The sequence below is a fragment of the Prinia subflava genome, chromosome 24 (genome assembly GCF_021018805.1).
Source record: "Prinia subflava isolate CZ2003 ecotype Zambia chromosome 24, Cam_Psub_1.2, whole genome shotgun sequence".
NCBI classification, from domain to species: Eukaryota; Metazoa; Chordata; class Aves; order Passeriformes; family Cisticolidae; genus Prinia; species Prinia subflava.
In genome coordinates, this window is record NC_086270.1 from 1,722,883 (window position 1) to 1,747,664 (window position 24,782).

Genomic DNA, 24,782 nt, shown 5'->3' on the forward strand with positions numbered 1-24,782 from the left:
GTGACCCCGCCGAAATCGTTTTATCGGATCTCATGGAACGTTATTCTCAGGGGGAACTCTTCCAGTTGTCTCCAGGTGGAATAGCTGCGGTTGCAGACACACCTCTCTTTGTTTGCCAGTGCCAGGCCAGGCCAGCCAGGGGATTCCTGCTGCTCACGTTCTCTGAGGTGTCACTCTCTGCCTCTGGCAGATTGACAAACCCATTCCCACACACGCAGGGAACAATCCCCGTGCCTCTCCCCTCTCCGCTGAGCTGGGAGGCTCAAGGCTCAAATGCAAACCCTGTGTTTACACCAAACCGTGCGTGGCAGCAGAGGAGGGAGGAAATATTGTCCAGGGAGACTCCACAGCTCAGCCCCACATCTCCTTGAGGGCTCGGGTGCACCCTGTGGCATCAAGTGTCACCAGGACAGAATCACAGATTTATTAAGGCTGGAAAAACCCTCCGAGATCATCAAGTCCAACCTGTGATAAAACCAGCCCAGGGCACTGAGTGGTCCAGTTGTTTTTTGAACACCTCCCAGTGCTTAAAAATCCTTTCCATGAAGGAACTGAGCACAATCCGAGCCCCTCCACCCTCTGCTCACCCCGCACACGGCAAACCCCCAGCCCCAGCAAGCGCTTGCTGCTGTTACAAAGCAGCTGTGAGCATTGAAAGCTTTATTTTTAACATCACTATCCCCCACCCCCATCAGGAAATCACTGCTGCTGGACTAAGCTGGCATCAAAAAGGAAAATTAAAAAAAAAAAAAAGCCGACCCTAATTTAATATTTCTGGAACACCGATTCCTTCACTTCATCAAGGAATTAAGAGGAATGTTGCGAAAGCCGGATAAAGCAGCAGCCAAAAAAATCCAGACTAAGAGCTCTGGACCCCAGCACCAGCTCATCCTTCATCCCAGAGCTGCGATTCCATCTGTGCACCCAGAAATGCAGCCCAGGCAGAGGGAACGGCCGGGCACCCCAAACCCTGGCTCTGTGTTTGCCCCCTGGCACCCCAAACCCTGGCTCTGTGTTCCACCCCTGGCACCCCAAACCCTCACTCCGTGTTCCACCCCTGGCACCCCAAACCCTCACTCCGTGTTCCACCCCTGGCACCCCAAACCCTGGCACTGTGTTCACCCCCGGCACCCCAAACCCTGGCTCTGAATTCCACCCCTGGCACCCCAAACCCTGGCTCTGTGTTCACCCCCTGGCACCCCAAACCCTGGCTCTGTGTTCCACCCCTGGCACCCCAAACTCTCGCTCTGAATTCCACCCCTGGCACACCAGGGTGAATCCCTCCTCTGCCCCCAAAGGTTTTTGTGGAAATAAACCCGGTCAGAACGGCGAGGCCCTGGCGTACCACCTGCAGCCAGCAGGGCCCAGCATTCCCAGGATGCGATTCCAGCCGGGCTGGAGCCTCCCCCCGCCCCCGGAGCCGCTGGGGTCCCCCGGAGAGGCGGCTGATGCTGGCCCAGGAGCAGGATTTCAGAGCCTTTCCTGCACACAGCTCAGCTGTTTGGGCGGCCAGAGATGGGACTGCCGATAGCCGGAGCCACGGGGTTGATCCAGAGTGGAAACGCTCCCATCCTGCTGCTGCTGCTGTGATTTCAGTGCTGAGCAATGCCAGCCTCACCAGCACCCAGAGCAGGGCTCATCCCTGAGCCCTGATCCACGTGAATTCCTTTTCTCCCATCCCTTGGGGCCAGCCACCTCTCTGTCCCCACGGCCAGGACCGTCAGACATGTCCCAAATCCGTGACCAAATCCACCTGTGAGGTGATGGGGAAGTGCCTGAGCTAAAATCCCCCACGCAGGGAAAGCTGAGGGCTCCCAGAGCCTGCCAGGCCCTGCTGCAGCTCTCCCCTCTCCCCCTCCCACAGCTCCCAGCTGATGTCTGGAAAAATTCCCAGCCGGTCCCGCTGCACGGAGGGAGGCTCGTGATGCCAGCGCTGCCTCGGGGCAGGTCAGAGCCGCGTGTGGCTGCTGCCGGCCCCAGCACCCGGAAAACACCCGGGGCTAACGCTCCTTCCTTCCACACAGCTGGAAAACACCCGGGGCTAACGCTCCTTCCTTCCACACAGCTGGAAAACACCCGGGGCTAACGCTCCTTCCCTCCCCACAGCTCAGCCCGGGGTCTGGGGGCATCCTGAACCTCCTTCCCCAGGGAAACGCCATCCCCATCCCCCAGGGAGGGATGCCCGTCACCCCGGCATGCGCTGGCGGCGTCCCCGGGACGCAGCGGAGCCGGAGGCGCTGGAGCAGGGAGGGGTTCCTGGCGTGCTCTCCGTGCTGGAATTGCACCGGGAGGGTGATTCAGTCGTGCAGGCAAGCTGCAACCGCTGCACATCCGCGCTGCTGCTTCCCCCGTGGGGAGGAGAGGGAATCCGGGATGCCAGGGGATGGCAGCGCTGCCAAAAGCGCTGCCCAGAGGGGCAGAGCGCCCCGGGCTGGGGCACTGAGCGGCCTCTCCATCACTGTGGGCGGTCTCTGATGGGACAGCAGGGTGGCAGCGCAGTGACAGAGCCCTGGCTGGCACGGGCTGCCAGGGAGCAGCACCGTGAGCAGGCAGGAGGTGCCCAAGCTGTGACCCTGACAGGCCGTGACTTGGCATTTTGAGGATTAGCTGGTGAACGGTACAACTTCAGGGGAGGGGAAAAAGAAAAAAAAAAAAAAATGGAAAAAAAGGGCTGGCAGAGCTGCTGGGGGCGTTTCTGCCGTGGAGAGGAACATCACATGCTCCGGCACATCTCGTTTTTTCTGCTCAGGTTTCAGTGCTGGGTTGTGGCAGCGGCGTTCACACACGGAGGGCCGGGAAGGAGCCACCAGCAGCATCCCACGGATGGGCCCAGCAGAGAGCTCAGCTCTTCCCAAGCCTCTTTTCCCTTTCCACAGCCACTCCTGTCCTATCACAGATCCCTGTGTGCTTCTCCACGCAGCAAACGTGCCTCATGCGGGCTTGGATGCCTGGAAATTCACTCCCTGGAGCAAACTGAGGAGGAAAGTCCCAGCTGACAGCATCCTGCCACGCTCAGGCGCCACAGAAGAGGCCTCTCCCTCGGCAAAAGAGCCCAAACATCCCTGCCAGAGGTGCCTGCAGGGTGTGACACAGACGGTGTCCCCGACAGCCTGGGGTGGCAGAGGCTTTCGGGGTGATCCCTGCCTTGTTGGAACATCCACGCTGCCAAAAAAGCGCCGAGGAGGGGAGCGTGACCAGACAAGGCTCTGCCCATGGCCTTGCCAAAGCTCCCTGGCTGAGCCCGTGGATTCCCAGAACAGTTTGAGGATGGTGAAGAGAGGGGACCTGGAGCAGGGGACCCCGAGCAGGGGACCCAGAGCAGGGGACCCCGAGCAGGGGACCCGGACCAGGATTGTCCCGGTCAGGGTGGCAGGGACGTGGCGGGGCCGTGGAGGCAGCACAGGGTGAGGGCCATATCTGGGACAGGAAGGGCCACACCTGGAGCACGCAAACACCCTGCCCAGGAGGAGGAGGAGGAGGAGGAGGTGGCACGGCTGGCACCCCTCCAGATTTCCCTCAGCCCCAGTGACCTTCTGACTCAGCGCAGGGAGAACCTACCCAGTGAACCAGCACCAGCCCTCGGGGCCGGGGCGAGATCGCGCCAGGGGCTGCCGGATCCATCCTGCTGCCACCACGGCCACCACGGCCACCATGGCCACCATGGCCACTACCACCATGGCTGCCTCCTCCTTCCCCACTGCAGCCACCCCTGCTGCCACCACAGCCAGCAGCTCCACCCCGCCTGGCCACCACCATGGCCAGCACCTCTGCCTCTCCTGTGTCCCCATTTTAGCCATTTGTCCCCATTTAGACATGGCCACCACCTCAACTCCTGGTCAGCCACCACGGTGACCCCTCTTTGGCCACCTCCAGGGTCAGCGCCCTGTGACACCTCCTCGGCCTCCATGGCCACCACCTTGACCTCTCCTTCACCAGCTCCATGGCCACTGCTGTGACTGCTCCTTGGCCACTGCCACCACCCCGAGCCACCACCCCGAGCCCTCCATGGCCACCAGCCTTGTCCCTCCTCGCCCTCTGCCTTGGCCACATCGTGAGCACCACCCCAACACCTCCTCACCCACTCCCACAGCCACCACTCAACTCTTGGCCATCACTCCAACACCACCGTGGCCACCACCGTGACCCCTCCTTGACCACCACTGGCACCTCTTTGAGCCGCTCCCTGAAATCTCCTCGCCCACCTCCGCCGTGGCCACCACCGTGACCCCTCCTTAAGTGCCACCGTGGCCACCTCCCCGCCCGCTCCTCACCTGCTCCCTCCGTCCCTCCCGAGGTGCTGCCGTCCTTGGGCTGCCGCCGCCGGCCCCGGAGCCAGCTGAACGCCCGGCGCAGCGAGTTCGCCCGGGCCTTCTTCCGCCGGGGGGGAGCCCCGGGAGCCCCCTCCGAGCCGCCGCCGCCGCCGCCCCGCTCCGGGTCCCGCTCGCCGCACGCCGCAGGTGCAGCCCCGGCGGACATGGCCGCGGCGGGCAGCGCCCCGCAGCGCCCCGCACCGCCGGCAGCCGCTGCCCATAGGGCCGGGCCCGCCCGGCTCGGCTCGGCTCGGCTCCGGCTGCAGCCCCGGCCCCGCTCCGGGCTCCCGCCGAGCGCCCGGCGCCGACGGAAAGTTTCTGTGCGAGGCGGGGCCGGGCTGCGGGAGCTCCGCCCGCACCGGCCCCCGCCCCCCTGGCCCGCAGGTGGCCCCGGAGGCGTGGGGACAGCGGACCCTCCCCTTGGTGCCACCGGCGTCACCGCCGCCGCTGCCGGGGCTCCCCGAGACGTTCTCGCCCTTCCCCGCTGGGTCCCGGCTTTGTCCCTTCGAGGGGCGCGGGGGTGGCGGTGCGGGGACAGCGGGGGTCGGTCCCGGCCCTCGGGACCCTCTGAGCTCCTCGCCCGAGGCTCTGAGCGTCAGCGAGAGGAAAACTGGGAAACACCGGAGAGGGAGCGGAATTCCAGCACGGTCATGCCCGGGGCGGCGTCCCGCACATCCCCGGGGGCCTGTCCCTGTCCCGGTCCCGGTCCCGGTCCCGGTCCCTGTCCCTGTCCCTGTCCCTGTCCCTGTCCCCGTCCCCAGGGACAGAAGCCGGAGCTGGCAGCCGTGTCCCGCCCTGTCCCTGCCACCCCGCGGCCACCAGCATTTCTCATCTGACGGCCTCGGGGGTGACACTCACCCTGTCACCGCCGATGGCAGCGCCCAGGGGGACACGGGCACACCTTGAGGCCACCAAGACGCTGCCTGCAGCCCGTGCCACGCTGCTGGTGGTGCTGATAATGAATCAGCTCCTGAAAACGGAGCGCCCCAGGGTGAGGGGGGATGCCTGGGGTGGGAGAGCACCAGGAGCTGCAGGGAAGGGCAGGATTTCACCAGGCTGGCCTTGCTCAGGAGCGTGACCACACCGATCTGATTTGGATTAGATTTCAGCAAGAAATCCTTCCCTGTGCGGGTGGGGCACAGAGAAGCTGTGCCTGCCCCATCCCTGCAACGTGGGACAGCGGGAGGTGTCCTTGCCCACGGCAGGGAGTGGGAACAAGATGAGTTTTAATTCCCCTTCCAACAAAAACCATTCCATGGTTCTGTGATCCGGCTGAGAGGGGACAGCAGCACGCACAGGGGCTGGAGCAGCAGCAGGTTGGTGACAGCACCCGTGGCAAAGCCAAAGGAGCGACCCCAACAAGAGCACAGGGGGTTTCTGCTGCATTTCCACGCTCCTGGCTCCCGGGGGTTGGGGTCCCTGCGTTTCCTGGCGGCTCTGGTGGAGCTGAATCCTTCCCGGATGCTCCCCGGGCCTGGCCGCACGCCCGGAGGAGTTTGCCAGCTGCTGGAAATGGCTGGGAGGGTTTATAAAACACGGAGCTCATCCATCCCTCAGGCTTCCCAGCACATCAGCGTCTCCCGTGGGATTCAGGCACTTGAATCTTGTGGGCAGTGCAAGCCTGAGCATCCCCACAGCAGCACCAGTGACCAGGGGTGGGGGTTCAGCTCCAAACCAGGGGTGACACCTGCAAAAGGCCGGGGTCTGCTCTGCTTTTGTGTCTCTGCCTCACATCCCCTCCTCCTTCACCCATCTGAACCCAAACTCAGGGTTGAAATCAGCACTGGAAAGAGCTGGGCAGAAATTTCCTGGCACCTCCATGATCCCAGGGGATTGATTCCTTTCCAGGATGAAGTTTGAGCGTGTCACTGCTCCCCTGGGCTCTGCTGACCCACGTCAGGCTGAACCACACTGAGGAGATCCTAATCCCCAATTAGGGTGTTTGTGTCGACTTTCTGCTGCCGGCTCTGACTTCCCAGTCATTAGCCTCCAAAAATTAAAAAAAAAAAATTCCGTTTTTCATCTTTCCCCTCCTCTTGTGGCAGCAGAACCAGTTTGAAAAATATTTTTTGCACAGAGTAATTTTTGCACAAAGTGACAGGGGCATTGTCTAAATAATCACAGCGAGAGAGGGGGGGAGTATCGGTTACACCGCGAGGAGAGCTCCCGTCAGAGGGGCGAGGGAAGCAGAGGAGGAAGGTGAAGAGAAATCCCTGGAGGAGAAGGAAATTCCAGAGCTCCCTAAAGCACCAGCACATGGTGGAGGGCCCCAGAAAGCTCCCGGAGAGCTGCAGCATGCAGGGTCCCCAGCTGGGTGATTCATTTCCCCTTGCAGGGCCGGGATGATCGCAGGACACCGGGATTGTCCTGGGGACAGCAGCTCCCACAGGAGCTCAGCTCTCACCAGGCCCAGGGGAGGCTCTGCCACATCCCTGCCCCGTGCCTGATCCCCGGGAAGTGAAACCCAAAATAAAGAAGTTATCTGCTGCCAGCATCGCGGGCTTGAGCAGCCGCGGGAGCTCCGTGCCTCGGGCCGTGCTCATCCGTCCCCTGCCCCCATCTCCGTGCCCTGGCGGGGACGCGGAGCCCTGGCTGCTCCCTCATTACTCATTACTCATTAATTACTCCCGGCAGGCGGCCGGGACAAGGTCCTCCCGCATCCCCCGGAGCCCCGCGGGTGCCGCTTCCCACCCCGGGCAGGAGCTGCGGGCCCCAAACCCCCCGTGAGGGGAGCGGCCCCTGCTCGCTGCTTCTCGCCCCAGGGCATGGAAAAAGCCAGCGCGGAGCCCGGGCCGCGGTGACCCCGCTGGAGATCGTTGGGACACGCGGGCTGTGGCGCTGAAAATCAGCTCGGCTGTAAAAATGGGGTTTAAGGGAGTGCCTGGACCATGAATGCCGTGGGGAGAGGGAGGGACTGATGTCCAGGTGCCGGGCACATGGGATGGGATGAATAAAGAGCAGTGGTTCCTCCCTTCCCAGCTCCCTCATGCTGGGAGGGACAGCTCTGTCACAGCCCAGGAGCATCACCCGTGTCGTGGTGACAGGGACAGGCCACACGAGGCATCTCCCGCTGCTGTGTGAACATCCCGAACCTTTCCTGGAAGAGAGCAGCCTGTGGGGATGTCAGCACAGCCTCGGTGCCATGGGGGGTGTCACAGACACCTCAGAGCTGCCCCCAGGGTTGGCACAGGCGTGACAGGGCTGACACGAGTCGGGTGTGAACCCCCCGGGTGTGACACCCCGGGGTGCTGGGGGAGATGTCAGGACAGGCAGCCTTGGGACAGAGGTTTAATCCCAATATCTGGGCTGGGCAATGGAGGAGTGGGATGTGGGAGCAGACACACTCCAAGGATCCCCTCAGCTGGAACCGTCCCTGCTCCCCGGGCCGTGTCTCCCTCAGGAGCTGCTGGGATGTTTCCTCACCCCCTCCCCGCAGGCAAAGCGGGACCCAGCACCCAGATAAGCGGGAGCCGCTGGCGCCTGTGGCACCGGGACACGCTCTGGCCCTGCTCCCGTGGAGATCCCAAGGTCCCTGCGGGGCAGACGGCGCCTTCGGGCTCCCCTTTCATCCCTGCCCCAGCTGGGCACACGCCCACGTTTCATTCTTCTTCCTCCTCCTCCTCCTCTTCCATCCCTGCTAGGCAACCTCTCTTCCCTCTCCAGAGTCACCCCAGCTCTCAGCTGGGCAAACTGAGGCAGGAGGCGAAGCAAACCAGGCAATTCCCAAGGGGACAAAGGGGACCCTCAAACCTGGGTGACTCCCCCCACGTGCAGCTGGGGAGTCACCCAGGGGCCCGGCCGGGGCCACCCTGCCAGGCCAGGGCAGGGCAGGAGCGGGCACACGGTGCCGCTGCCCTCGGAGCCGGGATCCTTCCCCGGGAGCGCTCCCAGCTCCAGGATGAATCACACTTTCCTTTCCCCTGGGATCAGATTGCAGCTCCTACGCCGGAGGGGCCGGACCTGGCACCGCTGTCCCTGGCGCGGCCGGACCCCCGCGCCCTCGGCAAACAGAGCGGGCGCGGAGGGCACGGAGCGCTGCGGGATCGCAGCTCCTAAATCCCATCCACGCCCCTAAATCCCATCCACGCCGGAATTCCTGCAGTCGGGCCGGTGCTCCCAGCCTGTCCCTGGAATTCCTGCAGTCGGGCCGGTGCTTCCAGCCTGTCCCTGAAGACGGTGTGGGCACAGCTGCCGTGGCAGTGCCAGGCTGGTGGCGGCGGTGCCACGGTGGCGACGCCGCTCTGCCTGCTGTGTCCCTGCCCTCGGGGCAGAGCTGCTGTGCGTGACGAGAAGGAAAAATCCGCCAGGAAGGGAAACGCGGAGCAGCAGAGAGGGGGTGAGGAGCCCCACGGCTGCTCCCTGCTCCCCACGGTCCCTCCACACAGAGCTGCTGCCGCTCATCCCAGCAGCAAAATCTCAAACCCTGCGTGTCTCCAGCTCCCTCCTGCCTCTTTCCTCGCCTCTGGCAGTGCCGGTAACACCCCTCCGGCTCTGTTTACCGGAGCAAAGTCCACTCTGCTCGCTGCCGGCGAAGTCTCCTTGCACAGCCCGGCCCAGCTGTGCCCGCGGCCCCTCGGGCTGTGCCGGGACAGCGGAGCCCGCGGTTGCCTGGTTATATCCACAAAACATCCCCGTGCCGGGGCCCGGGCCCGGGTATCGCTTACGGGGAACAGCTGAGCCTCCTCACTCCCCACCCTGCCCTTGGCAGCTCAGCACACACAGCTCAGGCTGTCACTGTCCCCTCCGAGGGGACATTGTCACTGTCCCCTCCGGGCCCTCCTCACTCCTCACCCTGCCCTTGGCAGCTCAGCACACACAGCCCAGGCTGTCACTGTCCCCTCCGAGGGGACATTGTCATTGTCCCCTCCGAGGGGACATTGTCATTGTCCCCTCCGGGCCTACGAGGGGTGTTGGACCCAGCCCTGGTGATCTGCAGGTTTCTCCCCTTGGCAGCTCTGGATGGATATTTATACACCCAACTTGTGCGAATTAACAGCATTCCTCTCCGACTGAGTCAAAAATAGCTTCATGAGGAAAAAAAAGAGGGAGAAAAAGAAGGTGTGTCACGCTGAAAAAAGCAACGGGATCCAAAAAAAGAGGAAAAAAAAACCCCACTCAAATCTCCCTTTTCCTTTTAAAGCTCTGTTCCCGAAGGATGCACCAGCGCTGTCATTTCAAACTCGATTTCTGCAGCCCCGTGGCCAGCGAGCCATGGGCAAGCTGACGGTGACGGTGACAGTGACAGTGGCGGGGTGGCAGCGGGCGGTGCCGCGGGCCGGGAGGGTTTGGGGCACCTCAACCGAGACTTCCTGAGAGGCGAGCGCCGCCTTCCCGGGCACGGCGGGAGCCGAGCAGGCACAGGTAGGCTCGGGGGGCTCGGGGGGCTCCAGGGCCAGGGCTGGCCAGGCCAAACGGCGACCCCGGGGTGATGCACCCGCGCCCAGGTGGCAAAATACATCTAAAAATGTGATTTTATTGAGATTTTTGGTGGTGTGATGGGTAAAATGTGGGTGTAGGATGCGTGGAGTGGGATGGGCACCATGGGAGGGGAGAGCTGAGGGTGGGCAGAGGTGGGAAATCAAAAGGGTGAGGGCAGAGCTGCTGTAGGACAGCCGGGAGTGTGGCCACGGCCACCACGGGGCTTTGCAGAGGGAAATGTCACCTCCTCCATCCCCAGAGCAGGGAGAAAGGGTGGCAGGGACCGGCTGCGGGCGGAAGAGGAAGCGGAGGCTGCGCTCTGCCATTGCCGGGGTTTGTGGGGCGCAGAAAGGAGCCCGAGGTGTTGGTGTTTAATCCAATAATATCATCAGTACCCGGGGAGTGCGGGACTGTGCCACAGCACCCGCACAAATCCCAGTCCACCCTCGGGATGAGGAATTTGGGGACCACGAGCTGCGTCCTCTGGCATTTCCCCTCCCACCACAGCCAAACCCCACAGCCCCGGGGGACCCCCCTGAGGCACCCCGGTATCCCCATCCAGGACCCCGGCGGGATGGGGACCTGTGGATCCAGGGAAGGAGTTTCAGTGGCTCGGGAAGGGGCCACAAAACAAAACTCGCCCATAAATCAGGGCTGGGAGCAGCCGGGGCGCGATGGGCGCTGCCAGGGCTGCTCCTCGGGGATGCGGGCTGGCTGCAGCCCGTCCCTGCGGCTGCCTCTGCCAGGGATGCAGAGAGCCGGGCCCTCCCCGCCCTCCTCCTCCTCCTCCTCCTCCCCGGGGCGGAGGAAGGCAGCGCCCGCAGCTGGCACTGCAGGCGGCGGCCGGGGGAAGCGGCTGCTCCGGGGAATCTGATTTCCAGCCCTGTTTATTAATAACCCCTCTCCGCCCCATGCTAAGCCCATGTGCAGCGCAGAGCCGGCGGCGCTGGGCTCCGGGGGAGGAAGGTAAGAGCCCACCCGGGCCAGGAAGGGGCCGGGGTCCTCCGGGGGGTCCCGTGGGTGCGGGATCCTCGGCGAGCCGGGGGGCGTGGGGCGGGAGAGGGGGCAGGGATGGGGTGGGGGGTGTGAGGTTCAGCATTCCTGGACCCTCAGGAATGTTCGGGTAGCGGGGGAAGGTCCCGGTGGGGCAGGCAGGAGTTCTGGGGGGCGCTGGGATGAGGGGTGGGTGGGAGAGAGCTCCCCCCGCCCCGCTGGGGAGGAAACACCGAGCCCTCCCCTCCCGCGCTGCCCCTGCCAAGCGGATCCAAGAACTTTGGAAAACAAGCACAGGCAGCGGGGAGGGCCAGGAAAAAACGGGGCAGAGGAGCCCTTTCCCCACCTTTCCCGGGGCTGCCCCTTCTCCAGCCGCCGGCCGCTGAGTCCGAGGCTGCGATGTGTCAGCAGTGCCGAAAACTGCCTTATTAGGAGAGAAAGGACCGGTGAAAATCGGTTCTTTGCTGAAAGCCCTTGCTCCGAGCCTGTGGGTGCCAGCCTGCGCTCGTTCCTTCGGGAATGACTAGACATGAGCTCATGAGAGGTGAGAGCATCCTCCCACCGACCCCACCGGCTCCTGGCGGCGGCAGGAACAGCCCCGGCTCGTCCCCGAGCGTTGTTTTCTCCATCCTGCCCCCTCCACCAAAAAAAAAAGCAGCCGGGAGAGTGCCAGAGGCAGCCGCAGGTGCCGTGGCGGGGGGACAATGCCGGGATCGGATGACTCTGCAAAGCGCGGAGCTCGCCGGCTCCTGCCGCAGCCCGGGGCTCTGCGTGCGGGGCTCGCTCGGTCTCAGCCATCGCGCATTCCCTGCCCGTGAGGTTATTCCACACCGCCAGAACCCCGGCGAGTTCTCCAGCAGTGCTCACACGGGTCAGGTCGGTGCCGCGGGGGGGGGGTGGCGCTCACAGGTTGGCACCGGAGCAGTTCTTGGGTTTGGGGTCTGGGTTTGTGTCCCTCACTCCTCCTCCGTGGCAGTCAGACACTTTAATAGGGTTTATTAGGGTTTTCTTTCCTTATTTTGAACAGTTTGGGCCCAAGCTGTCACCAGAGGGTTGAGCCCAGCCCTGTGGGTGACACAGGGACAGTCACAGCCGGGTCGTGGTGGGACCCCCTGGCTCTGGGGTGTCACCAGGTGGGGGGGACAGGCTGAGACCTGTTACACTCACTGCTCTGCTTGACATCCCCTCTCCTTCCCAGGGACCTGATGGCACAGCCCGAGCCTCCTCCAGAGCTGCCGCTGGATGAAGCCGGAGCATCCCCAGCCCCACAAGGAGCTGCTCCTCACCCAGAGCATCCTCACACCCCGCTGGAGCCAGCGGGGAGCGGATCTAAACCCCTGCACAGGGACAGCCCAGGCTCCAGCCGGGAGCTGCAGGCTGCCAGCAGGGATCCTGCCTTGGAGAAAAAGGCACCGGGGACCCGGGTGGGTGAGGATGCAGCCGGGGCTGGGATCCCCCTGGATGTGGATGTGGCAGGAATCCCGCTGGACGTGGATGCAGACGGGACAGGAATCCCCCTGGACATGGATGCAGATGGAGTAGAGCTTCCACTGGACGTGGATGAAGGTGGGACAGGGATCCCAGGGGATGAGGATGCAGCAGGAGCCCCTCTGGATGTGGATGAAGGTGGGACAGGGATCCCGGAGGATGAGGATGGAGCAGGAGTCCCGCTGGACGTGGATGAAGGTGGGACAGGGATCCCGGAGGATGAGGATGCAGCAGGAGTCCCGCTGGACGTGGATGAAGGTGGGACAGGCATCCCACTGGCCATGGACACAGACAGGGCAGGGATCCCACTGGACATGGACACGGAGGGAGCAGGCAGCCCTCTGGATGCTGACGCCACAGAGCACCAGTGCCTGACCCTGGAGGAGCTGGGGAATTATTTCCAGGAGTGCATTGAGATCGTGGAGCAGCTGGAGAGGGAGCGGGACAGCCTGATCGCCGAGCTGGCCCAGCTGCGGGAGCCAGCGCTGCAGGAGATCCGCCATGCCCACGAGGAGATCCAGGCCGCCTGCAGGCTGCTGGCCAAGGTGGAGCTGGAGAGGGACAACCTGCGGGATGAAATCAGGCAGATCAAGCAGAAACTCTTCAGGGTGACCAAGGAATGCGTGGCCTGCCAGTACCAGCTGGAGAGCCGCCGGCACGACCTCTCCCAGCACGCCGCCTACCAGGGCGAGCTGGAGAGCCAGGCCGGGCAGCTCTCGGGGGAGCTGTCCCAGCTGAAGGAGACCTGCGAGAAGGAGAAGGAAGTCCTGAGGCAGCGCCTGGAGGCTCCTCCCTGCCGCCAGGACAACCTGTACCTGCAGGAGAGCCGCCGGCTCTCGGCTGAGTTCGAGAGCTTCGTGGCCGAGAGCCGGCGGGGGCTGGAGGAGCACTACGAGCCGCAGCTGCTGCGGCTGCTGGAGCGGCGCGAGGCCGGGGCCAAGGCGCTGCAGGAGATGCAGGGGGAGATCCAGGGCATGAAGGAAGCCCTGAGGCCTTTGCAGGGTGAGGCCAGCCGGCTGAGGCTGCAGAACCGCAGCCTGGAGGAGCAGATCGTGCTGGTCAAGCAGAAGAGGGATGAGGAGGTCGGGCAGTACCGGGTACGTGCCCTGCAGGGCAGTGCTCTGCCCTCCCTGGGGGTCAGGAGTTGTGCTTGGCATCCAGGGGGGTGTGGGTGATGCTCGTAGGGCCCGGGGAAAGAGTGGGGAGGATGAGGATGGGGAGGATGTGGAATTTTTCCTGCTGATTGGAATTAAAATCATCCCATATGCTGGCACGAGGTGAATCAGCAGCCCTGGGCAGAAAGCTTCTCCTCAGCAGAGATGTGGTGGGAAGGTTTATGGCTTCACCTAAGCTTGGAAAACAGATTTCTCCTGAATATATTCACTTGGTTTTGGCCGCTCAGGAATGGCTCCAGGCAGGAGGTGGAAGGGATGGGGGATTCCCTTCTCTAAGCTCAGCGGTGCTGCTGAGCACAGGCACCACACACTTCCCGCAGCTCCTGCGAGCACAGGACTGAGCCAAGACCTTTGGAAAAGCCAGTTTTAAATACAGGTGGCTTTTCTTTCAAACTCCTCTCCTGCTGGGGCAGGTTTTGCCCTTCCTGCTGTCAGGAAGGGTCTCCCCGTGCTGCCTCCTGGGAGGGTTATTTCTGGCTGGGCCAGAATCCCCTCGGCCTGAGGGACAAGGCAATCCAATATCTCCAAGAGCACATTTGGCAAAGAGGCTCCACAATTAATCTCCCCCCTTTCAACACTCTCTGTTCTCGGCTCGCAGCCGCTGCCTCCTCCCAGCAGTTTCTGGAAGCTTCCATCACAGCTCCTCCCTGCTGGGACGGGGATCAGAACCACCAGCACCCCTGCCATGGCCTGTCCATGGATTTTCAGGATCCCCTGGACCCCTGGTGTGCCTCCACATTCTCCTTTTCCCAAATTCCTCCTTTATCTCCTTCTGACTCATGGGTTTCTACAGCTCTGGCAGCTTCTCAAAACACACACGAAGTTTTTTAGGGGACAAAACCAAGCAGCCAGGAGAAGCCTAAGGACAAAACGCAGCCCAGCCCGAATTCCCACCTTTGTGTTAAACCCAAGATTTCTTTGCAGAGGTTTTTAAGGAGGGTGGTTGGGCAGGGCACCATCCACAGGGGAGATCCCTGAGGAGAACGCGGGGAGCAGTGGAGCTGATCCTCCCTCAGATAATCCGCTCATTTCCTCCCCGCAGGAGCAGGTGGAGGAGCTGGAGGACAGGCTGAAGGAGCTCAAGAACGGGGTCCAGCTCCAGCAGCGCAAGAACCAGGAGCTGGAGGAGCTCAGGACCAGCCTCCACCGGGAGCTCTCCATCTACAAGTGAGCTTGGATCCCAGAGGGGCTGGGAGGAGGAAAGGGGGTCACAAAGCTGGGGGACAGCTCTGGCTCTTCCTCCTGGTCCCCGGAGGGGCAGCACAGCAGCAATTCCAGCTCCTTTGCCCACCAGCCAAGAGGGAGTTGCTGGAAACTCCTGCAGGAGTGGCTTCCCAAGAAGCAGGTGTGGTAATTTAAGTGGTGGTTTCCTTTGGAATATGTGGGAAGGAGCTGAGGTTTGGCTTGGGGATGCTGGAACTGTGCTCTCCTGGTTTCACTCAGGTCTTCATGAATTTCCAAAGCTCCAGGAAATGTCCAGGAGTTTGGGGATTGTTTTATTCACTCGGCGCTGCTGTGTTATTCCACTCTCAACCATTTTCTGCAGCCTTTGGAATTCCCTTTTCCCCTTCCCCACCCAAACCTCATTCAAACACACCCCAGGAGGACATTCCCTACCCCAAAGGTTTATTTTTATCCAGGGATGAGCTGCCATTCCCAAGGGGACAATCTGCATTTAGGATTCAGCCCAGATCCCAACACCCCCCTGTCCTTGCAGCCTGGGGCTCTCCTAAATCCCAGCCCAACATTTAATCCCAAACTCGGCTCCTGGAATGCACAAATTTCCATCCCTGGAAGTGACACCTTTCAATGAGCTGTCACTTTTGCTCCGGGGGGCTCAGAGGGCAGCTCTGAGCTGCCTTTTCCAGTAGCTCCCACCAAAAAATGACATTTCCTTCTGTTAAATCCCATTTGCCAAGGGCTCTGGAAGGGCTGGGCTGGACCCAAACCCTCTCCACACCCTGGACTGAGCCTCTTGAAGCATTTCCCAATTCCTTTTTCTTCCATACTACGAGAAAAAACTTTCCCCCCTTCTTTTCTCCAGCCAAAGCATTGATGTAAATATTCCATAACCTAAATTTCCTTTCTCCCCTCCACAGGAGCTGCTTAGAAATCTACGGCCACCTCTGCAAATCAGAGGAAAAAGCAGAGCAGGACTGTTAGGACCACAGAATTTTCCTCTTTGTAGCAAAAAGCAGAGGACAGAGGATTCAAGGGATGCCTCCTCATTCTGCTTTACTCCAGCAGCTGCCTGGAGCTGGGAATTCCAATCCTTCCCCTGGGTATTGCTGCTGCTCCTGGAGTAAAACTGCTTTTCCCCAGAGGAGCAGAGCAAATCATCTTTATACTGGACAATGGATAAGGATGAGGAAGAACTGAGTGATGTTTTGCCGTGTTTGGGAAAATGTTGTCTTGTTCCAGATTGTTTAAGCCTGCACAGAAAGTTCTGGGAGCTGTTGTTGGGGGGGGGTTTGACTTTTAAAGTTTACATGCAAGAGAAGCTTTCTCCTTTGAAGAGGATTTTCTTTTGTATTTCAAGAGTTTCTGCTGTACTGGGACGTGCTCCACAGAAAGGAGGTGGTGGGGAAGAGGTTTCCACTTTATATCGAGTCTCACACTGAAAATAAAAGGTCAGAGTTTAAGGAGCCTTTTCACTCTCAGAGCTGCGTCTCAAAAAGCCCAAATTCGTCTGCCAAACCGAGGTGTTTGTATCAAATTCGTGCTCCAGGATAACAAAAAAACAATTGTGGAAAGGGCTGAAGGCAGAGTTAAGATGCAGACAGCAGCAGGGCTGGAGGGGAAGAACAATTCAGTCATTTGTGGCTGCTCAGGGGTTCAAGTGCTCATTAATTTATTTCACAACGCTGCAGAAATGAGAGGGGCAGAAATAACAATTTGATGCCTTAAAAATTAAAAAATATCTCTGCCAGCACCCAACCACACAGGCAGAGACCACATTCAAACACCCTCAACAGAGCAGCAAAGGCAGAAACAGCACAGAACTCCCCAGAGTTGGCAGTTTACGTAGAAAAACTTTATTCCAACTGAAGGACTTACACGCAATTAGTCATGAGGAGATGGAGAGTAACAGGCTGCTGGTGGCACTGGGCACCCGAGTGGAAGACGAGCAGGACCTTGTGGTCAAGGACTAAACTCCCAAAAAAAAGTGATTTATCCACATTTTTCCTTTGTTTTCCACCAGCTGCCAAGGCTGTTGAGGGCACCGGGGTCATCCGTTGGTACAAACAAACACCTTTTACAACTTGAGGGCTCCCCCAAGTTTTAAAAAACCATTTCACAGAAAGGAAAGAAACATTATGTGAAAACACAGCTTGAGAAACACACAACAGAGCAAAAAAAACATGGGAGGTGAGGGAGGCTCTGCAGGAATAGCTAACGAATCCAAACCGCTGGCACCCAGCAGGAGGGAGGAAAGGGAGAGGAAGGAAGGAATAAAAAACCCAGAATTACCAGGAGAGATAAAAAATAAAAAAGAGAAAAATTTCAGTTCAAGTCAGAACTTGCAAGTCTTGTATCTGCAAAGGCAGAAAAAGCCACAAGGTAGAGATAACTAAAGGAATTGCAAGGTTTGTGAGCTGTACTGAGGAGGACAAGACTTTCCACACCATTTCTGAGCTGTCAGGGGATTAACACTTGGATCATCGCTGTTGGCTCAAGCCCACTCGGGCAGCTCTGCCAACCTGAGTTTTGTTTAAATTAGGCAAAAGTCTGTAGCTGGAGCAAGCAAAAGAGAGAGGAAGAAAAAAAAAATCAAAACTAATCCCAAAGCTTTGCTGTGTGATGAAGTTAAAAAGGGACAGCCAGGCCAATAAAGGAGGAATTGTGGTGAAGGAGCCACAGCAGGGCCTGGCTGAGGGGGGCTGAGCCCTTTGATTTTTGGGATGTGATGGGATCTAGAGGAGGATGGCTGAACACAAAGCTACGTGTGTGTCTCAAAACCAGTGTTAAGTCAATACCAGGGCTGAGAGGGAAGAGAAGGAGAAAGAATAAAAGCAGGGAGGAGCTGCCATCTAGGATCCTTGACCTTCTGGATCCACGCTTCCCTCGGGATCCTCATCGTTGTAGATGTTCTCTGCCTGCAAGACAGGGATGGAGGCACTGAGGGAGCTTTTCCCACCCCTTTGGATCCCATCCCCACAAAGTACTGCTCATTTTTTATCTGCAGATATGGATCACACATCCCTGATCTCATTAATATTAAAGCAGCAACACAAACAACCTTATCCATAAATCCATGTCTCAAAAAATGTCCTGTGAAAAGGAATCTGCTAAAGGAGAGTCCACAAAAGTGTTTCAAGTATTTATTTTGTAGATCCTTTACTTTGTAGCACTTTCTACAAGAACTACACAGAAAGCTGCCAAGAACAAAATTTAGAGATTAAAAAAAAAAATAGGAAAATGGTTTTGTTGAAGGTCAAGATTCTTTTTCACAACTTTCAGCAGCTGGGAACGTAGGGGCCAGCAAACTGTTCCTTCTCATCTTTGGAGAATGAAATCTCAATTATTCTTTAAGACAATAATACAGAACCCTCAATCTCATCCTTGGTTCTCACACCCTGTTTTCATTCAAACACAGAAGGGAAAAATTTCCTTCTGCACCAGCACTTCCATTTTTTGGTTTTTATTTTTAATACAAAACATTTGGCTCTGGGCAAAGCTAAAGGGGATTTCACTGCCCCTTTGAGATTTCAGCAACAAAACTGGATAATTCTGAGGGCTGTAAATAAAAGCAGGAATGCTGAAATCCAGGGATTTCACCTCCCCAAACTCACCATTTGCCAGACTTGCATGATATTATCTTCTGATACAGAACAAATGACCCAGGGCTCGTTGGGATTCCAGGAGAAATCCGAGATCTTGGCAGTGTGGCCACCGTGGATAAACTGGGATTGGGAAAACACAAAGGGGAATGGTTGGAAATTTGCACTGCAGGGTGAGTAAGAGGTGAAAATAATTAGTGAGAGTGAAAAAACTCACCAGCAGCTCTGGGGGACCATCCTCAGCATCTTCAGGGGATTGCTCCTCTCCAATTTTACTGAAAAAGAAAAGGTGGGGTTGGTTTGGGGTTTTTTTTTGAGGTGTGATGCAAAGAATCAGTAAAGTTTAGAGGAATTTGGGATTTACCTCAAGTCCCAAACGTTTAGCCTGCGGTCCGTGCCACTGGAGGCCAGGATGGTTTCATTATGGGGAGACCACTGAACCTGCAGGCAGGGATAAATTTAAAAGTGAATTTTGAGGAGCTGTGACACTCCCAACGCTTTATTTCATACCCTGAAAGCTCTGCAAGAACTCAAATTGGTAACAACACAAATACGTGTAAATATTTATCACAGGAAGAATTTGGGAATATTCACACACCAAAAAAAAAAGACTTTTCACCAAAAAGTGAAGTTTTCCTTCAGCAAACCCCACGTGTTCCCAATGCAAACAGCTCCCAGGGGCATTGGCTGCTCCTTATCTTAACAAGAATTGCACAAATAGAACCCACATGGATTCCTTCAGCAGTAGGCACAGCTCTCACATGAAAAGAAATCACTTTAATTAAGCTTAACTGCCCAAAAGCTCACATTTACTGCTTTTCCTGGAGATAAAGCTCTCCAGAACACACCACTCATAATAGGATCACAGGATTAGCAAGGAACACAGAATTCTGCACACCAACGTGGCATTTCAGGATTCTGTAATTTTATTTAGACACAACACAGTCTGAACTGATAATCCCTTCACCAAAAAAAAACCCTCTACATATTTTCCCTCTGATTCAGGCACGAGTTGGAGATGGAAATATTTAATCTGCTAAGCAGGTGCTGCCCGTGATGTGAACATTCTCTATTTACAGCAGCAAAATCAGCAATTCTCTTTTGTCAGAGAGTGTTAAAGCTTCCTGCAGGAGCAGGCTGAGGAGATGGAAATGCTGCAGACATTTCCCTGGGCCTCCTGCTTCAATCTGCTGCCATGAATAATTTACTGGACTCTGCACTGCTCCCATTTCATCCTTCTGCTGTGGTTAAAGCTCCAGAGCATTTCCCTGATCCCCCTCTGGAATCTCTGAACTGGAGCTCTGCAGCTCCACAACACCCAGAGAAGGATAAGCAGATAAAAAAATAGAATATAAGTGTAAAAACTACTTTTCTTTTCCAGGCTGCTGAGGAGAACTATGTCTGTGAGGATAAAACATAAAGACATTTTTATACCTGAAATATTTCATCTTTATGTGATTCAAAGGAGTGCAGCTTCAGTTTTAGGTTCCTCAAGTCCCACAGAGCGACAGTCTAGGAAAAAAAAAATACAAAAATACTTTGTTGAAGTGACCAAGATGTAAATCCACCCCAGAAAGTGAGAGAGGACCTTCCAAAATCCAGGACCTGCCCGGACCCAGGGGGACCTGCCCGGACCCAGGGGGGACCTGCCCAGACCCAGGGGGACCTGCCCAGACCCAGGGGGACCTGCCCAGACCCAGGGGGACCTGCCCGGACCCAGGGGGGACCTGCCCCGACCCAGGGGGGACCTGCCCCGACCCAGGGGGGACCTGCCCCGACCCAGGGGGGACCTGCCCAGACCCAGGGGGGACCTGCCCAGACCCACGGGGACCTGCCCAGACCCACGGGGACCTGCCCCGACCCAGGGGGGACCTGCCCCGACCCAGGGGGGACCTGCCCAGACCCAGGGGGGACCTGCCCAGACCCACGGGGACCTGCCCAGACCCACGGGGACCTGCCCAGACCCAGGGGGGACCTGCCCAGACCCAGGGGGGACCTGCCCAGACCCACGAGGGCCTCCCCACACCCACGGGGACCTCCCCACACCCACGGGGACCTCCCCAGACCCACGGGGACCTCCCCAGACCCAGAACCTTCCAAAATCCACCAGAAGTACCTTGTCAGCTGATCCTGTGGCCAGGATGAACTCGCTGTAGGGGTTGAAGGAGAGGCAGTTCACCTCAGCCGTGTGAGCATCCACAGAGTGACTGGGCTTGGAGGTGTTGTTTGATCTCGTGTCCCAGCTGGGGAGGAAAACGTGGATTTGATAAAGGTTTGCATCCCATTTCACTGGCTGTGGGGATGAGAAAGCTTGAGGGGGTAGAAACAGTTTGTGAAGGGGTTTCTCCACTTACATCATGAGCTTCTGGTCATCAGCAACGGATCCAAAGAGGGATTCATGCAGCAGGTGCCAGGACACGTCCTCCACCACCGCCGTGTGCCCCGTGAAGATGGTCTTGGCATCCACCACTTTGCCTTCTTTGGGAACAGCGCTGATATCCCACAAGCAAATGGTCTTTAAAACACCAAAAATGAAAAAAATTACGACTTTAGACTCTCTTTCCCTCAAAGCCGGGGTGTTTTTGGCCTCCCCCAGGTGCTGCCAGCACTCACGTGGTCGTCGGAGGCGCTCAGCAAGTGCCCGCTGAGGTTGGGGTTCCAGGAGAGCCCGTACCCCTCCTTCTGGTGCCCCCGCAGGCGCAGGTCCGGGTTGCACTCCCCAGAAGGATCTGGAACAAGGCAGGGAGAGGATTCCAGTGCCTGGAATTGCTCCCAGCACATCCTGGGATACCTGGCTTGAAGTTCATTTAACCCAGCAGGTGCCTCCAGGCTTTAGCAAGGAGGGAGGAACAGCAGCTCGGCTGTTACTTTAAAATTTTTTAAAATTTAAAGCTTTAAAAACTCCTCCTCAACACCCAGAAATACAAGGTGGGGTATTTTTCTTCCTTTCATCAACTCCAACTGCACTTCTAAAGTGAGGAAGGCACTTTTGGTCCTCCCCACAGGTGGCAAAAAAAAAACTTTAAACAGTCCTGAGGAGTTCATAGGTGAACGACTGTTAATTATATATTAATATATTAATTATACATGAAATATATTTATTTACAGGATATCAGGGGAACACCTCAGCTACCCACCAAATCAATCACAATTTCCAAAAAATCCACCTCAAACACCTCACAGTGAGGTAAAACAAAACCTAGAAGTGCAGGAAAATGTTTCCTTTCCAAGAACACACTTGGATACAGTATTTAAACTTCACACAAAACAACCTCTTGAACAAACTGGGCACTAAAATCCCAACTAATGGCCAACCCACAGCATTTTTAATCTCTTTTTTCTGCTCGTGGGGCACAGACCTGGCTTGGAGGGGTGTTTGGTGTAATCAAAGACCAGCACGTCGCTGGAGGGGGTCTTGGTGGCGATGATGCAGGGGTTCTGGGGCATGTAACGGGCTCTGTTCACCTCTCCCTCGTGGTTTATCTTGATTTCAATTTCAATTTTGCCACTTACTGAGCCAAAGCCTCCAAACTCTAGGAATAAGAGAGTTGGGAATAATAAGAGAGTTTCAGAACAAGCACAAAGAGTTGAGTCAAGCTTTGCTACAGAGTTCTCAGAATAGACAAAACTGTGGTAAAAACAAATTGCAATTTTAGGACTGTGATACAACTTATTAAAGCTCCCTTTATACATAACTTAATAATTCATAAAACTGCAAAATTTGGGCAAAAAGAATGAGTTTTGGATTGCTTTAAAACTAATGTAAAATATTTTTGAGAAATACTAAAATAGAATAGAAACAAGTATTTATTAGACAACTCCACGTTCATAAATAACTTCAAGGAGCCCAAAGATCAAAATACTCATTGCACAATCCAAACTTCCTGCAAAAAGAAGAGCAAACACTGGATCATGAAGGACTTTCACCAGGTGGAAAGATTGATTCAGCCAAGCAAACAGGAGAAACGTCTAACCTGGGACAGCCACAAAGGTTACAAAGCATCAAATTCAAACCTGACACATGGAATAAAACACAATTTCACCCCAGAGGGGCTGGCACAGCAATCAGGCAGCAGAACTCAAAGACAAATGAAGAATGGTTGAAATGTTAAACTCCTCTGATATAAAAATCATTCTTTTACATGAGTTTGTGTAAAAATTTTTTGTATTACTTTGCCAATGTGGTAATAAAAATACCAATTAAAAGCATTGCATAGGATTCAAGGTTAATTCCTGAGAAATAGGGAAAGAAGAGGTTTTCCCACTTAAATATTTTTGCAATTAAACTCCACCTTCTGTTTCCACCATTAGATTATTAAGACATTCAAGAAACAGATTATTTGTCTATTAAGCAGGCACCACTGAGAAATAAATTATTTTAGAAATAAATTATTCTATAAATTCAAGGTTAATTCCTGAGAAATAGGGAAAGAAGAGGTTTTCCCACTTAAATATTTTTGCAATTAACCTCCACCTTCTGTTTCCATCATTAGATTATTAAGACATTCAAGAAACAGATTATTTGTCTATTAAGCAGGCACCACTGAGAAATAAATTATTTTAGGAGTAAAAACTGAACTTTGCTGCCCGAACTTTGGAAAATTTAGAAATTTTCTATGGAGAAAAAAAGGGGAAATTGGTTAAAATCCCCCTTTTTGGGGTCTCACCTCCTTTTTCACTGTCATAGTGAGAAGCATCGAACTGGGCATCGTCGTTGGGCAGCTGCACGCTGGCGATCACCAGGTGGTTCTGCTCATCTGAGGTGTGGGTGCCCAGCACCAGCCTGTGGATGCTGAAATCTTTGCCTTCAGGCCTGGAGAGAAGAGAAATAAAGCAAGGATTGCAAAATATTTTCTCTGTAGGGATGGGGAGGTCGTAGCACAGGAGAAGCTGGAGATGCCACATCCCTGGGAGTGTCCCAGGACATTTGGAGCAGCCTGGGATAGTGGAAAGTGTCCCTGGATGAGATTTAAAGTCCCTCCCTGCCCAAACCAGTTGGGATTCTGCAATCTCAACCTAAAAGTGTCTCAGCAAAATGCTGGATTTGCTGTTTATTCTGCTTAAAAAAGAGAGAAGGGTCTTTTTACCTTGTGACATCAGGAAGCCACTGGGCAGTCAAGCTGGGCCACTCCAGGGCGTGGGTCATCACCAAATCATACAGGAAGGGGGTGTTCTTTTTCCATATTTTATACTCCTCGTTGATCACACGCTCTTCCACCGCATCATCAAAGGCTGCTGAAGTGGGTTTTTTTCAAGAAATACATACAATTAATTATTTATAAGTGTATTTACAGACGCACAGCGCTGTGGGCAGGGAATGGATTAGAGTCAAGTGCATCAATCACACCCTGGTTTGCTGTTTGCTCTATTGGAGTGGTTATTAAATGGTTAAAAATCCCCTGTTGTGCATGCTAATCCTTTTCTCTGGATATATGGCTGGGAATTAATATTAATTATGTCAAATTTCATCCCTGGAAGTGTCCCAGGGCAGGTTGGGAGCAACCTGGGATAGTGGAAGATGTCTCTGCCACAGCAGAGGTGGAATGGGATGAGCTTAAAATTCCTTCCAACCTAATCTATTCTGGGATAATTTGTTGTTAGAGCAGCACAATAAAATCCTGAGACTCAGCGCACAGGGAGGCAAACCCCAGACTTTAAAACGCAGGAGATCCAGCAACTGCTGCTTAACAGACCGGTCTGGGTGCAGCCTGGAACTACGTGTTCCCCAAATCCAGTTTCCCAAGGCTCCTCCTGCTGCCCTGGAGCTCTCAAACATTTTCTGGGCCCATCTGTCACCAGCCCCCGGTGCAGAGGGGAAGGGGACGGGCAGAGCTGGGGGAGCTCACCCGAGGAAAGGGAAAAAACCCCATGGAAAGGGGACACCCCCGTGGAACGGGGACACCCCCGAGGAACGGGGACACCCCCGAGGAACCGGAGCTCGCCCACGGAAAGGGAGAAGCCCCCCGGAATGGGAGAAACGGAGGCGCCCCCGCCGAACCGGGGCAACCTCAGGGCGCGCGGCAGCTGCCGGTTTGTCTGCCCGCTCGCCTCGCAGGGCATGGCCCGGCTCTCCCGGCCTCACAAACCCCCTCGTAAGGCCACAGGGGCGGGCAGAGGGTCCCAGCCCGGGCCGCTCTCCCCGGTCGGTGCCGCGGGCCCGGGCAGGCAGCGGCGGCCATGACCGGGGAGCCCTCAGGCCCCGCCCCCGCGCGCCCCCTGGCGGCACCGCCCCGCTCCCCTCACGCCGTAACGGCGGGGGGGACACCCCGCGCCTCACGGCGGAGGCCGCGCCGCCCATACGGAGCCTTTACCTTCCTTGTCCGCCATGGCGGGGCGGGGGGAGCGCGGCGGCCGCGGGGTGCGAGGCGGGGCGGGCTGGGCGAGGCGGGCGGGCGGTTCCTGCGCTCGCTGCTCCGACCCCTCCGGCCGCGGCTCCCGTCTATTGTTTCCTGCCCCCGCTGCGTGCAGCTCCCGGCGCCGCGCACCCCTTCGCGCGCCAACGCCGCCCAATCAGCGCCCGCCGCCGGGAGGAGCCGGCCAATCGGAGCAGGGCAAGGGGGCGGGGACGGGAGCGCGCGCGGCTGTCACGTGGGAGGGCTCCCCCCTCCGGTAGCCGC

The 24,782-nt window shown here is 57.0% G+C and overlaps 3 protein-coding genes across 7 annotated transcripts; 2 read left to right on the plus strand and 1 right to left on the minus strand.

The window, feature by feature from the left end:
- Window positions 1-4,765: 4,765 nt before the first annotated feature.
- LOC134561863 (collagen alpha-1(I) chain-like) lies at window positions 4,766-9,436 on the plus strand. Of its 2 annotated transcripts, none has more exons than XM_063419219.1 (2): window positions 4,766-5,626; window positions 6,159-9,436. In XM_063419219.1, exon 2 carries the CDS (start codon window positions 7,431-7,433, stop codon window positions 8,364-8,366), a length of 936 nt encoding a protein of 311 aa, XP_063275289.1. In that variant the 5' UTR covers window positions 4,766-5,626; window positions 6,159-7,430; the 3' UTR covers window positions 8,367-9,436. The 2 variants fall into 2 exon arrangements, with proteins under 2 accessions (XP_063275289.1, XP_063275290.1); XM_063419220.1 differs by having other exon boundaries at window positions 6,646-9,436.
- Window positions 9,437-9,471: 35 nt separating this feature from the next.
- SYNC (syncoilin, intermediate filament protein) lies at window positions 9,472-16,763 on the plus strand. Of its 3 annotated transcripts, none has more exons than XM_063419210.1 (4): window positions 9,472-9,671; window positions 11,920-13,306; window positions 14,427-14,551; window positions 15,484-16,763. In XM_063419210.1, exons 2-4 carry the CDS (start codon window positions 11,927-11,929, stop codon window positions 15,545-15,547), a joined length of 1,569 nt encoding a protein of 522 aa, XP_063275280.1. In that variant the 5' UTR covers window positions 9,472-9,671; window positions 11,920-11,926; the 3' UTR covers window positions 15,548-16,763. The 3 variants fall into 3 exon arrangements, with proteins under 3 accessions (XP_063275280.1, XP_063275279.1, XP_063275281.1); XM_063419209.1 differs by lacking the exon at window positions 9,472-9,671 and adding an exon at window positions 9,887-10,694; XM_063419211.1 differs by lacking the exon at window positions 9,472-9,671 and adding an exon at window positions 10,916-11,597.
- RBBP4 (RB binding protein 4, chromatin remodeling factor) lies at window positions 16,397-24,611 on the minus strand. Of its 2 annotated transcripts, none has more exons than XM_063419218.1 (12): window positions 24,477-24,611; window positions 23,253-23,397; window positions 22,833-22,978; window positions 21,525-21,698; window positions 20,779-20,894; window positions 20,520-20,680; window positions 20,282-20,408; window positions 19,600-19,677; window positions 18,530-18,606; window positions 18,383-18,440; window positions 18,178-18,288; window positions 16,397-17,481 (listed from the first exon to the last, which is right to left on the minus strand). In XM_063419218.1, the coding sequence occupies exons 1-12, from the start codon at window positions 24,490-24,492 to the stop codon at window positions 17,416-17,418; spliced, it is 1,275 nt and encodes a 424-aa protein (XP_063275288.1). In that variant the 5' UTR covers window positions 24,493-24,611; the 3' UTR covers window positions 16,397-17,415. The 2 variants fall into 2 exon arrangements, with proteins under 2 accessions (XP_063275288.1, XP_063275287.1); XM_063419217.1 differs by having other exon boundaries at window positions 23,253-23,400; window positions 24,477-24,610.
- Between the last annotated feature and the right edge of the window lie 171 nt (window positions 24,612-24,782).

Coding starts and splice junctions, on each gene's coding strand:
- LOC134561863 (XM_063419219.1), top strand. CDS start 7,431: ATGTCAGCACAGCCTCGGTGCCATGGGGGGTGTCACAGACACCTCAGA.
- SYNC (XM_063419209.1), top strand. CDS start 10,651: ATGTGCAGCGCAGAGCCGGCGGCGCTGGGCTCCGGGGGAGGAAG. Junction 10,695..11,919: donor CTGGGCTCCGGGGGAGGAAG/GTAAGAGCCCAC, acceptor TCTCCTTCCCAG/GGACCTGATGGCACAGCCCG. Junction 13,307..14,426: donor AGGAGGTCGGGCAGTACCGG/GTACGTGCCCTG, acceptor TCCTCCCCGCAG/GAGCAGGTGGAGGAGCTGGA.
- RBBP4 (XM_063419217.1), bottom strand. Junction 22,979..23,252: donor TGGCTTCCTGATGTCACAAG/GTAAAAAGACCC, acceptor TCTTCTCTCCAG/GCCTGAAGGCAAAGATTTCA. Junction 20,681..20,778: donor TGAGCGCCTCCGACGACCAC/GTGAGTGCTGGC, acceptor GGTGTTTTAAAG/ACCATTTGCTTGTGGGATAT.